The sequence below is a fragment of the Rhipicephalus microplus genome, chromosome 5 (assembly GCF_043290135.1).
Source record: "Rhipicephalus microplus isolate Deutch F79 chromosome 5, USDA_Rmic, whole genome shotgun sequence".
NCBI classification, from domain to species: domain Eukaryota; kingdom Metazoa; phylum Arthropoda; class Arachnida; order Ixodida; family Ixodidae; genus Rhipicephalus; species Rhipicephalus microplus.
Window position 1 is genome coordinate 179,592,658 of NC_134704.1, and position 13,083 is coordinate 179,605,740.

Below are 13,083 nucleotides of genomic sequence, written 5' to 3' on the forward strand. Positions count from 1 at the left end.
CTCGAAGTGGATGCGAGCACTGATGACACTGTCATCGATGTACTGTGACAGCATGACATTAGCTGAAATTGAGGAAGACATCATCATGGACAAGCGAAACGCCGTGCAAAAGCAAGTAAGCAACTTTTTGGCCCAAAGTGTTGACCATTAAGGTAGCGTCAGCCACAAATATTTTTTTTTATTTTTTAATGAACGACTCTTTTTCGAATTACCTAAACGATGCCTTGGCTTGATTACAACAAACATTTTGCGCTCCGGCCATGACCCTCTCCGTCCGCTATAAATACCTGTAAAGAAGGCGTGTTTTCACGTGCATTCGTTTGAGTGGTCTGCCCAATTTTCCGGACATTTTTGTGGTCCCTTGAGGGTCGAAGGTCGAAGAAATGGGACGTCAACTGTATATAAAGCCTTTGCCATTCATGTTTTAGGTGAAGCATGTATCAGCTCCTGATATATTGCACTAACAAACATAGATGATCTATCTTTGCAGTTTTCTATGACAAAGCACAGTTGTGCACATGTGCCAAGAAAGTCCTTCTCCTCGCTACCGTTTTTTTTTTTTTCACTTCCCCTAGCGTATGTATTTGCACTTCAAATGTTGTCGCAATTATCTTGGGAGTGCTTGCAACTGACACGAGAGCAGCAAGACAAACACACTTTATACATTCAACATAAAGAGAAAACACACACTCAAAATAATGTAACACAAGATGGAACCAAAACTAACTGTGAGCCACTACGGCCTCTTGATAACCATGCGTTCTTGCAGTTCACGTCGACTCTGTGCCTTTGTCGTGTTGACAGTTTCAAGTGTGTTGTCCACGTTCTCCGCGAGCTTCTAAGGTCGCTGACTGACTGAAGTGAGCGTTATTTTGTCCTGAGAAGACAAGTCCCCCTAAGGGGGCTCATCTGCGGGCCGCGTCCACGACTGGACCAGGAGATGGAACTCGACGACCAGGTCGTGGGCTCTCTGGACAGCCCGAAGTTGATCTTCCACTTTCAGACTTGTGAGGAGAGCGGTCCACTGTTCCTCCGTGGCTGTTCCGCTGTTCGCATTTCCACTAGTTTTAGCATTTTTCTAGTATAGGCACATACCACGAGCAGTATGTGCCCAGACCTCGTCTTTCCCACTACAAGCTAGATCTGATACTACAAAGCAGTAATAATGAAGGCAAAACGAAATTCACTACACAACATAACACCAATTAGCATTGTATATAACTGTACACTGCTTGGCACTCATTCACATCGTCAGCTGTCAGTGTTATGGTTTACAGTAACACAGGACGATCCCACTGCTTTGCCCACTCATGGTCATTCAATTCATTAATGTGCTGTGATATTTTTTTCAAGGACCAAAGTGCTGTTTGTTATGTGGGCAAGTTCATTATGTGAGTAAATATGGTAACTTATAAGGGCACTTTTGTGCTCTGTAGTAATTTGCAGTACTATTAGTTGTGCTTCTATTAAAAATGTAGGAGGAACATGTCCTAACCACGTCATGCTTTAAGAGAAGAATAACTATACGACAAAAGCTGTATTTTGATTTTTACTCTATAAATTATTGCATATAAATAATTTATTGACCATTACAGAAGATTTTTTCTTTTTTTCATTCCGAAACAGAAATGGAACATAACTTTTTGCAGTGGAACGAAACCAAGAACTGAAACAAAACAAATTTTATTTTGACACCCTGAATATTATCAGGTATTTTCTAGCATTGCCAAACTTACAGTATTTACTCGATTCTACCGCGCCATCGATTGTAACGCGCACCCGATTTCCACCGCAAAAAAAAAAAAAAAAACGTAAGACATCGATTGCAACGCGCACCCATTTTTCTCGCTGGCCAGCACGATCACACCACTTGAAAAAACGACTCCTTTCGGGAGCGTCTTCCATTTAAATATGAGGTACGGGCGAAACTTGTGCCCATCTGACGTGTAACAGAGCATTGCCGTCACTGTAGTTTTACCGTGGACCGATGTCAGCACGCGAACTTGCTTCGCCCCCTTCTTCTGGACGGTTGTAATGCCAGGCATGTCGAAGTAAAGCGGCGTCTGATCGGCATTCCCGATTTGCCCAAGCAGGTAGCCGTTGTTACGCCGCAAGTTTAGGACGAACCTCTGAAAACTGTGAAGCTTTTCATCGTACTCCTTCGCAAAACTTTTCGCATATGCATGTTCCCCTTCGGAGGAAAAAGCCTTTCCTCTTCATAAAGTTAGTTTTCTAGCACCTGCTCGCTTTAAACTGGCTCCGCATTAGACCTTTTTCTAAGACTAATTGCATAGCTCGCACTTGGAGCAGTTCTGTCGTCACGGGCCGCTGTGCGGCTCGCTGCTCAAGCACATACTCGCCGAGCAGCTCTTTAATTTGCGGAAACCGACCCTGCAGTGGTGCACTGAAGCCTTTACGTGAAGCTTTGCTGTCGACAATCTTCTGCTTTTGTTTCCGCCGCTCCCGCACGCACGTTTCTGGAACTTCGAACGACCGAGATGCGGCCCGATTTCCGTCCGTTTCTGCACACGTGATGACTTTTCTTTTAAAATCGGCATCGTGGTGCACTCGAGTTTTTGGGGTCGGCCCTTCCACGCCGTCGATGCTAATGCACTACTAGATGACGAACTCCTCAGCACACGTACGAAGTGCCGCACATGGGAAACACATAGGCAGAAATGGCCGACGCGCCATGCCACGGAGGAAGGAAAGGTGCGCCATGCCGACACACGTAGGGGGCGGCCATTTTGGATTTGCCGATGGCAATAGATTGACCGTAATTTTTTTGTTCGTACTCGATTCTAACGCGCATGCGATTTATGAACTTGCTTAACCGGAAAAAAGGTGTGCGTTAGATTCGAGTAATTACGGTAAACTACTGCTTCTTTTGGGATGATTATTTGCTGGTTAGCTTCGCCGCATCAACAACTAGTGCATGTAAAACTGGACCTTTGATTTCATTGTCTGACATGTCTGCTGTGTCATCTTCAAGTGTTGTTGCTATTTTAGTACCATATTTACTGACATAATTCTCGAATTCTCTTCCACGGAAAGCCGCCCCGCCTCGGTGGTCTAGTGGTTAAGGTACTCAGCTGCTGACCTGCAGGTCGCGGGTTCGTATCCCGGCTGCGGCGGCTGCATTTCCGATGAAGGCGGAAATGTAGGCCTGTGTGCTCAGGTTTGGGTGCACGTTAAAGAACCCCAGGTGGTCGAAATTTCCGGAGCCCTCCACTGCGGCGTCTCTCATAATCATATGGTGGTTTTGGGACGTTAAACCTCACATATAAATCAATCAAATCACGGAAAGCCAATGAATAGTGTAGGGGTGCGAGAATTATGCAAGGAAAATATTTGATAAAGTTATATAGATGGAGAATGAAAATAAAGAGGCCACAAATCAAAATTCTCACGCCAGCAACTAACCACAAGCTTTGAGAAGCATTAATTAGGACTTACCTCAATAAAACAACAGGTTCACCACTAAGCAAGATTTAATTGCAGACACTAAGGCTTGTATTCACAAACCAACCTTACCTGACCTCATGTTTTCCTCAAGTTCCTGTACTCTCTACAATCGTTATAAGGGCACAAAAATGGAAATAGGGTAGACAATAACAAGGTTGGTTAATGAACACTGACCTACTTTGTTCACCATGCGCAATAAAGGCTTAAAAGGGATTAGGAGAACTCGAGGTAAGGTTGAGGTTGGTTTGTGAATACGGGCCTAAAGCCACTGTCTCAAGGGTCTTCGAGTGGAAACACTTACCGTAAACAAGAAAGGCCACCTTGATTAACCTGTGGATATTACTGGTCGTGGTAAACTTCGGGCTGATGGCTATCCAACGTAGGATTGTCCGCAGTTTACTTCTGAAGAAGCAAAGCTTTACCATCCATCCCATTCTGTGGCACACGGAAGGCCCTATGCTTCTTGGTGGCTTTCAGCTGCTCGTGCTGCAGTCACCAGTAACGAACACAAAACTCGTGAAGTGCCGGCCGGCAGTCCTGTTGGCGTTGTTTAGTGCACAATCGATCACTTTCACCTTGAAAGCAGCCAGGTAGCTTTTGTGTCACCCCATAGCGTAACCACAGAATGGACACAACGTATGCTGCGCAGTCTAGCACACTGCAACGCGCACTTGCCATTTTGGCTCGGCTTGGATCGAGGCTAGTGCTTTAATACTGTGCATGATGCTTAAAAGATGGCGCTAGGCTATTGTGAACCATCAATATCAGGGGTCGGAAGAAGCAGACATTATTGCTGCAATTTTTGGGTGCGCGAAAATTACACAAGGAAAACAAATCTTTTTGTTGGGCTGGGCTGGGGGCGTGCAAGAATTCTGCGAGCGTGAGGATTACGCAAGTAAATGTGGTATAACATGTATTCTTGTGTATGCTTGCATTTCTACTTGGGTGAATCGGTAAATTATATAGAAGTTTGTACACCGAGACTGAATGTATGGCTTCTGCAGGATGACGCCCGCCAGTTCTTCACGGTGGCAGGAGCGACGTCGTCCCAAGAGTGTGACATCACACCGGAGCTGGCCTCGCTGATGAAGCGCCTCTGGCAGGACCCAGGGGTGCAGCACTGCTTTGCCCGCTCACGGGAGTACCAGCTCAATGACTCAGCCTCATAGTGAGTTGTTGTCAGCTCATACGATTCAACCTTGGGTCAGTGCAGGCCGAGAGATAACTAGAACTTCAGTGTAGAATGCAAGCTCTTGTGAAAGCACTATTGTCCAGAAAGTGTGGTAAGCTGGAATGAAAACATGCCAACTGACAATTTAACCCTTTGTGTGTTGAATTTTTTTAGTGATACTTTCTCAGATGGTCAAGTTACTTTATTGCAGTTTTTAAATGTACAAAAATCTTGAAGTCGGGAAAAAGTTGTGAATTAAAAAAAAAAAAAGGAACAGTTTTTTCGTGCTAGCATGACTCAGCCAAACATTCAACGGTACTGCAGAGCGGGGTATTCCCTGAAGCAGTTGTCTACGCACAGGCGCTGTGCGTAGATTGTCTTTCCTTTCCCGTCTCTGTTTTTGTCGCGCTATTAGTCATTTAATATGGAAGTGCACCAACTCGCCCAATTGTCCCTTCTGATGCCTTAGCGCTCTACGCTCACATAACACTCGCATCCATTCTCTTTGAGCGGCAAGTTGTACTGGTCAAGACGCGGCATCTTCTTTTCTGCGTGTGACTGCCTTAGGCAGAATAAACTCTGTTATTCAAGGAAAATGAGAATACCTCGTAAGTGTCCTTGATAAACAAGCTAATAGCAGCACCAGTAAAGGTGACAATCATCCTGCACCACCTTTGAGAGGGAGTGCTTACAAAGGTAAATATCATGTTTGTTTTGCGCACCTTTGCGATCATGTGGCAAAACCGAAACCAGGGAAGGTGTTGCTCACTGGCTTTACTGCAGGCTGCACGACGCACTGAAGCTAGACATCAGTTTTGTTTATCTCCGCTAGAAGGTAGCACAAAGGCTTCCAATACTTGTTGTAAGTCCTAGTAGGTGGCAACACTTCTCTATGCACACACATTGTCATTACAGCGCGAAATGTTTAGCCTAGGGCCGAAAACATACTTCAACGATAAAGACAACGGAGCAGAAAACTACCATCGTACATGTATGGCAAAGACACTTAGAGGGTGAAGACCATTTACTGGTGACAAACGGTGATTAGACAAAATATGTCTGTGGCTGTCTGCTCACATCTTATGTATCTGGACGTACACTTGACACCATGTAAACCTGGAAAAGCCCAGTTTACTTGGAGTTTGTCTTCAAGGTCCGATTCTTTGCCCAATTTCGACCCGTAGAAACTTCCTGGTTAGCGTGCAGGCATAATTCTCCCTTTGTTTGCACTTCGGACACGGACACACACACAAACTAACTTAATGCAGTTATTTTGCAGCTGTCTTCAGTGTGCAGTGCAAGATAAGTTCCTTCAATATGGGCTTTCATAGTGTACTAAAATGGATTTGCACATTACTGGAACCATTTGCTCTTCGCTAAGAACATATGTGACGCATATAGCAGGTGTGTGAAACGGAGAAGGGGACTTGGACCCGATCGTCTGGCTGCGTTGAAGGTCAAGGGATCAACTGAGCGAGCCAGCGCCCGTAGCTCGTGCTCGTGTCCGCCGCCCCTTCTTTCTCCTTTATTTACAACACACTCCCGCGGCCACAAAAACTTAAGAAGTACCGCCTGCTTTGGGAAGGTACAGTTTTTGCACCGGTCGCCTGATGCTGGAGCCAAATGCAAACGTCGGAAGGGCACGCTCGGGCGATGTTGTCGCGACCGGGAAGCAGTTCGGTTACGTGAGCCATCTTCCACATTATTGGCAGGGAGTCGTCGTGCACCACGATAACGTCGACAACCTGCAGTCGCGGTGGAGCCTTCAGTGCCGCTTTGTGGGCCAAACGTGGAAACAACAAGCACTCCTTTCGGCAGCATTTCCAGAGATGATCCGTCAGCGCTTGTCGATGTCAGGCTTTAAGTGAATCTACCAAAAGGTGTGACACAACGATGAAGAGGCCCCTTGTCTATGACGAAGCCAATTGAGGTGGTGGTTTGTCTTGCGGGGGAAGCCGTCCCTTCAAACTGTAGTGTGTAGATGACTTCGCCGTCACGTTTGCCATCTTCAGGTCATACTGAGAGGTTTTGCGCTTCTTGCATAGCTTGTAGTAGGACGAGTCTGACTTTAGTCTGTTCTTGTACATTCGGAAGGCTTCCTGATAATCATCACTATCCTTGCTGTTGTTGGCATTTCATGTCGAGCCTCTGCAGGTGCTGCACGAATATGCTCCGCTTGACCACTTCGGCTGTCAGCTGGTCCTGATAGTGTGCCTGGCTCACAGGTGCTTCCGATCTGAATAAAGACTCCGCAATCCAGGATGATTCTTCTTCTTCCTCACTCGATGAGGACAACGATAATGCTGATGGATCGTGGTATCTTCGCGTAGCGACTTTGCTAAGGATGGGAATCTCGTCCACTTTCGAGGGCAGCGGAGGTTTGTCCACGTGTGCTGTTCCTGATAGCACATTGTTGGTGTCCAGTACGGCATCTCTGACGACGACGTGCTACGAGCTTACGTTTACGGGTGCGAAATTCTCAGCCATGGTGGCCTATTTGGTGGCATCATTGCAGGAGTCTCCGGACGACTTGTCGATCACAGTGTGTCCTGCTTCGCGAGAGTCCTCGTTTCTGACTGTTTCCTGCATGAGGTGCGTGGCGTAGGGCTGGAGCTGTGCGGTGTGGCGCTCGTACATCCATGGCAGGTCTCTCACGTCATGCGCCATGTTCTTGTGATGTTCGGTGGCGTCGTAGACGGTCATGGTGTCCACGAACCTGGTTGAGTGTGGCTCATAGCAGCGCTTCCACTCGCACTCCCAATCGTGGACTTCCTTGGACTTCAGGAAGGACGAACTGGAGACCCTACCACTAGGATCAGGTCAGAGGCGCCTGTGGGACAAGGAGGAGGGCTCCACGTGTTGTTCTCCATGAGGCGATTCCTGGGAGCGGGAGATGATTTAGACTCCAACCAAAAGTTTTGAAGAAACCCGACGTTTCGAAACCGACTTGGTTCCTTCCTCAGGGGTGACTGCGGAGGCTACGTAGCAGCGGCGTCTTCAAAGCACTCGCGGGGTGGATAATGACCCCCCCTCTCTCTCGTTTTGCCGTGGAGCGCAGTCCGTGTGTATACACTGGGGGAAGGGTTCTGAGACAGCGGATGATGTTATTGGCTGTCCTCTGTATGTGCCACGACTCGAGTAACAACCTTCTCCTCCAGTTCGGCTCGCTTTCAAGGATGGCCGTCGCTTCAAAATTTATCTGGTGATCCAATGTCTCAGCATGTTCGGCGACTGCGCTGCGCTCTTTGTAGGAGACCCGGACCCGATCTCCTGACTGCGATGAAGGTCAAGGAATCAACTGAGCGAGCCAGCACCCCAGGCTCCTGCTCGTGCACGCCGCCCCTTCTTCCTCCTTTATTTGCAACAGCAGGTAGTCACTGAGCATGAAGAAAAGCTCTGCAAATTGGCAAAAAAGCTGCTGTTCCCATGGCGATGGCAGCTGCATCAGCCCTTCTGATGGTTGGCTGTAGCATGTGCTGCGAGCATGGTTTCTGTTATGTATTCAATTCTAATTGCACAGGCAATTTTTGGGCACATTTTGTCAGCAGAATATGTACAACTTTAATAAGGTTTTAATCGCACTATTAGCATTCAGTATTAACATTTTGTGGGCTCTTCATTGTCCACAATATGCTCCCTTCTACGTAGTAAAAAATGTTAGAGTTCAAGTTTCAAAGTTCCCATACGCACGACTGTCTATATACGTAAGGAGTGGCATTTCTGTCGCAAAATGCTTCTGCCAGTACAGTGAAACCTCGTTAAACCGTACCCGTCTAAACAGTAGTTTCGTTTTAAAAGTAGTGAAGTCAAATCCCCGACTCGGCGGCCATTGAACGTAATGCATTTTGTATCCGCATAAGCCGTACCAGCTTATCGCGTATGTATCGGTTAATAAGTAGTTTTTCCAATTTTTGTTGCGCACTCGCCGCGACATGTCGATCATCCCCCATTGGGCGTCCCGACAGAACAGCAAGCCCCAGAGATCGAAACACGCCTCGCTTGTTTGTGTTGATGATGATGGCGGCTGTGTTGGTGAGCGTCATCTCTTGGATTTTTCTGCAACAAGAAGCACTCGGCCGGCTAGGCTTCTGGTGTTGTCCACGTGATGGCGCTCTGCACAAACACGCAAACACGGTGTGCACTTGCTTTGCTTTCTTTGTTCCTTTGGCATCGTGCATAGGTGTTCTCTAGTTGATCCGTGCCGTACAGCTCTCGCGTCGTTTTTCATGTGTTGTGTATGTGTGCTTGTGCTGCTTCGTACTTGCGTCATGCCGATGCTGGGACTAAAGCATCGAGTGCTGAAAATAGAGGAGAAATTGGACATAATTCGTGCTATTGAAAGCGGCACGAAAAAATCGGCGCTGGCATGTGAAAAGGACCTGCCGTTAACCACGGTGTGTGTAATTTGGAATTCCAGCACTGCTCGGCAGTGCTGCTGCAGCTGCGAAAAGATGCCGGCTACGCGGTTCGGCGTTTTCGGATGTTGAGGAGGCGCTGGTGAAGTGGCTAAAAGCTGCACGGTCAAAAAATCTGCCTATCAGCAGACCTCTGCTCGTGGAGAAGGCCCTGGGTTTTGCCTCGCAGCTCAACCATGACAACTTCGTGTGCAGCAATGGCTGGCTGGCCAGATTTAAGGCGAGGCACGGCGTTACCACGAGGACTGTTTCGGGAGAAGGTGCTGCAGCTGACGTGGATGGCGCGGAGCAGTGGCAAAATGGTCAGCTGAATAACATCTTGGAAGACTATGCACCTGATGACATCTTTAATATGAATGAATCGGTGCTATTCTTTAAGCTGCTACCAGACAAAGCACTTGTGTTCAAAGGCGAGACGTGCACCGGCGGCAAGCATGCAAAAGACAAAATATCAGTGGAGCTTTGCGTAAACATGACTGGAACTGACAAAACTCCGCTCCTCGTGATTGGAAAGTCGGCGAAGCTTAGATGTTTCAAAGGCACCCGGTTGCCATCAGGGGTCATCTATCGCAGCAACACCAAAACATGGATGACGGCAAAACTCTTCGAAGAGTACGTGCGCCTTATCGATCGTCGTTTTGCGGCTAAGAACAGAAGAGTTATTATTTTAGACAATGCTTCGGCGCACGTCGCCCTGAACAACCTAACGGCTGTGAAGTTGGCGCTTCTGCCACCAAACACGACAGCGATTGCCCAGCCCTTGGACCAACGCATCATTCGAGCTGTAAAACAGCTCTACAAGAAGAATCTGCTGCGCAGATTTCTTCTCGCCATTGAATGTGGCAAATTATTCTCCATCGACCTGATTGGCGCGATTCACGTGCTTGAATACTCGTGGTGGCAGGTTGAAGCAACGACAGTTCAAAATTGCTTCAAGCGTGCTGGCTTCAGTGTGTGTGCGGGCGACGCAGATGACGCCAGTGACACCATCGACCAGACTTCGGACATCGTAGACAGAGCTTGCAAAACTCTGCTAGCTGAAGTGCTGGAGCGGCAGGGCGTTACGGAAGGCATTTCCTTCCCCGGCTTCAGAGGCGCAGACAGCGATGTGCAGACATCTCCGGACATGTCTGACGAAGCCATTGTTGCCTCGGTTGTCGAAGTGTCGCCAAATGATAGTGATGAGGACGACATGGAAAGTGACAACAAGGGTGATCCAGGCCCGACAGTGGCCGAAGCTGCGCATAGTGTCAGCGTGTGGTGTATACGTATCCCGCAGGAGTACGGCCACCAGCGTGGGTCCTGTCTTAGCGAGCCGCAGGGCACGCGTTAACGGTCGCCGTGGCGAGAACACGATACTGCTCAAAGTCGCAACACTTTATTGTGGCAACACCAAACGCAGTACAGCCCGTTGCAAAGGCGCGGCGGGAAAGCAAATAGGCTTATTCACGCCACGGGCATAAAAGTACTACACAGGGTGCCACGAGCACGTCTCCGCGGTAAAGGTAATCCATGGAGACACCGGGACCAAGGCCCGGTTGCTCGAGCAAGGGCAAAGGCGCTCGCGTTGGCTTCGGAAGGAGACGGGTCGGCGTAGCTAGGCCACGCACTAGGACACCGTACCGCCCTTCGGCCATGCATACGCAGTGGGGCAACAAAAGGTGAGCGTCCGCCTCGGGCGCGAGGCGCCGTCAGCGAAGGCCGACGAGCCTCGAGCGACGGGAGTCGACGGACGGAAAAGATTGCGTGGCTCACCGTTTGAAGTTCCGGAGAGTATCTGTCCGCTCCTGACGCAGCGCGCGAAAACCTCTCGGGAGACCTCGCGCGTGGCGCCACAGTCAACATCCGCTACCGGGTGAGGGAGTTAAACGTCTCTCCGCTCTCCCAGCGCGGCAGACAGCAAAGGAGGGCAGACATGTTGGGACATGAGAACGGCAGAAAAGGCGACAAAGCCCGTGCAAAGGCTGTGGGCTAGCCTCAATTCCCACATCTCCCTCTCCTAAATTTGCCCTTTACCGGTGTGCAAAAGGCAGCCGGACGTCACCCATGCAGTTAAAATGACACTGCTATGAGCGATAGCTAACCTCAGTCCAGCCCTGTTACTGCTGCTAAAAAAATGATGACAAAGGAAAAACAAAAACATAAATAACAAAATAAACACACGACACTATAAAAATAACTGCGGAAGGGAGCACAGGAAAGTAGTAGTAGTGTTCGTGGTGCTGAAGCAGGATAGCGTCCACCGCGCGGAGGGACGGAAGAGCGTGACAATGTTCGCTAGGTGCGATGCCCGAGTGCGAGGTCAGAGGTACAGGAGGGGGCTCACTGATGGCTCGTTGCTGCTCTTGATAAGCCGCGAGTCTGACGAACGCTGCCTCGGTTGTGGTTCGGAGGCCCCACATTTCTGGCTCGATGACGGAGCTGGGACATTGCGGGAAGCCGGGCCTCTCCAGTGATCAGGGAGGCCGAACCAAAATTGGCTGCGAGGCGCTCTGGCGATAGCTGCTTTCAGCTGGCCGGGCGCAGGAGCCATGGTGGGAAAGGCAGCAGGGCTTCTTCGGCGACAGCTGAGAGCAGAGCACAGCCAGATGGTCTAACGTCAGTGGGTCAATGCCCCCCAGCACCTCCAGTGTCCGCGTCGATGGGGGGAAGCCATGACGCACTCTTCACGAGCACGCACTGAAGCATCACGCAGTTACACGCGGACAGAAGCACGCATGCACACACCGCCGACGGCTGCGCGAGCATAGGCGCAAAGTGCCTTCGTCTCTCTCTCCCGGCAAGCACCGACACTCAAGGTCACACACAGCTCCCTTCGCGGTAGACAAAATGAACACGGGAAAAAAAGTAAAAACAGAGCAAAATGACACTCAACATCTGGCCAAAAGAAAATAAAAAACATAAAATACAAATAACACCTAATATTAGACAAAAGAAACAAAATACACATGAACACTTAAAAAAGAAACACTGGCAGCAGACTGGGCGGGGTCAACTTCTTTACGAGGAAAGGCCGTAAAGAAGCTAACCTATACTGAGGCTAGAAAGTAAACTGAGGGCCTTCGGTTGCGGAGAAGTCCGCCGTCCGGCGCGAAATCACAAAGGTGACCGCTTCCTCAGATTACTTGGTGCGGGGCCGAATGCGGTCCGCTGCTCTGGGTGTGCCCCGTTGCTTGCGCGAAGTGCCGCAGGGCTCTGGCGCAAGCTCGTCAGACCGTGATACAAAGGGTTTCAGGTCTGCGATATTGGCACGGCTGAGTTTTCCCATATAAGGATCTTTCAGCAAGTACGCGAGTGGAGTGCAAGCTTTTTCCACTCGGTACAGACCAAGCCACTTAGGAGCGAGCGAGGTCTAGAACCCCTTACTGGCATCGCTAAGAGCGTGGTTGCGCTTCAGGACAAGATCACCCACCTCAAAAACTAGGTCGCGATGCTTGCGGTCATATTGGTCGTTCTGCTGAGCCCTGGCCGACGCCTAACTTTGCCTTGCTTTGCAGAAAGCTCTACAAAGCCTGTCCCGAAGTGCCGACGTGTAAGCGGAGCAGTCTGCCGGCACCTCCTCGTCCTCGAGCTGGCATTGAGTGACGCTGGTCACCGGATTCGCCAACTCCCTTCCAAAATTTAAGAAGGCGGTCGAGAAACCAGTTGAGCGGCTCTCGGATGTTCGAATAGCGAACGCGAGCTCACTCAAATGGTCTGCCCAGTCCCTTTGACTTTCGGCAAAAGCAGCCAACATCGGTTTGAGCATACGATTGACGCGCTCTGTCAAATTGGACTGGGGATGGTAGGGTGAAGTGGTGCAGTGATCAATTCCGAGGGAACGGCACGTGACACATAACACCCGAGCGGTGAAATACAAAGCATTGTCAGTGATGAGCCTTTCTGGGAAGCCGAACCTGCAAAACACTTCCTGCAGCTTCTCAAGCACCGCTCGCGCTGTCACCTTCCGAACTGGGAAAAGTTCCACCCATTTCAAAAAGTGATCGACTATCATCAGGTGAATGAACCCCTGCTTACTTCTGGGAAATGGTC

At 49.4% G+C, this 13,083-nt stretch overlaps 1 protein-coding gene across 1 annotated transcript in view; it reads left to right on the top strand.

Moving 5' to 3' along the window:
- Positions 1 to 13,083, top strand: part of Galphai (G protein alpha i subunit) — a 55,401-nt gene that overhangs the window by 19,046 nt on the left and 23,272 nt on the right. Inside the window, exon 4 of the mRNA XM_037424877.2 lies at positions 4,470 to 4,633. Within this exon, the coding sequence (XP_037280774.1) occupies positions 4,470 to 4,633 (164 nt within the window). The remainder of the gene's footprint in view (positions 1 to 4,469; positions 4,634 to 13,083) is intronic.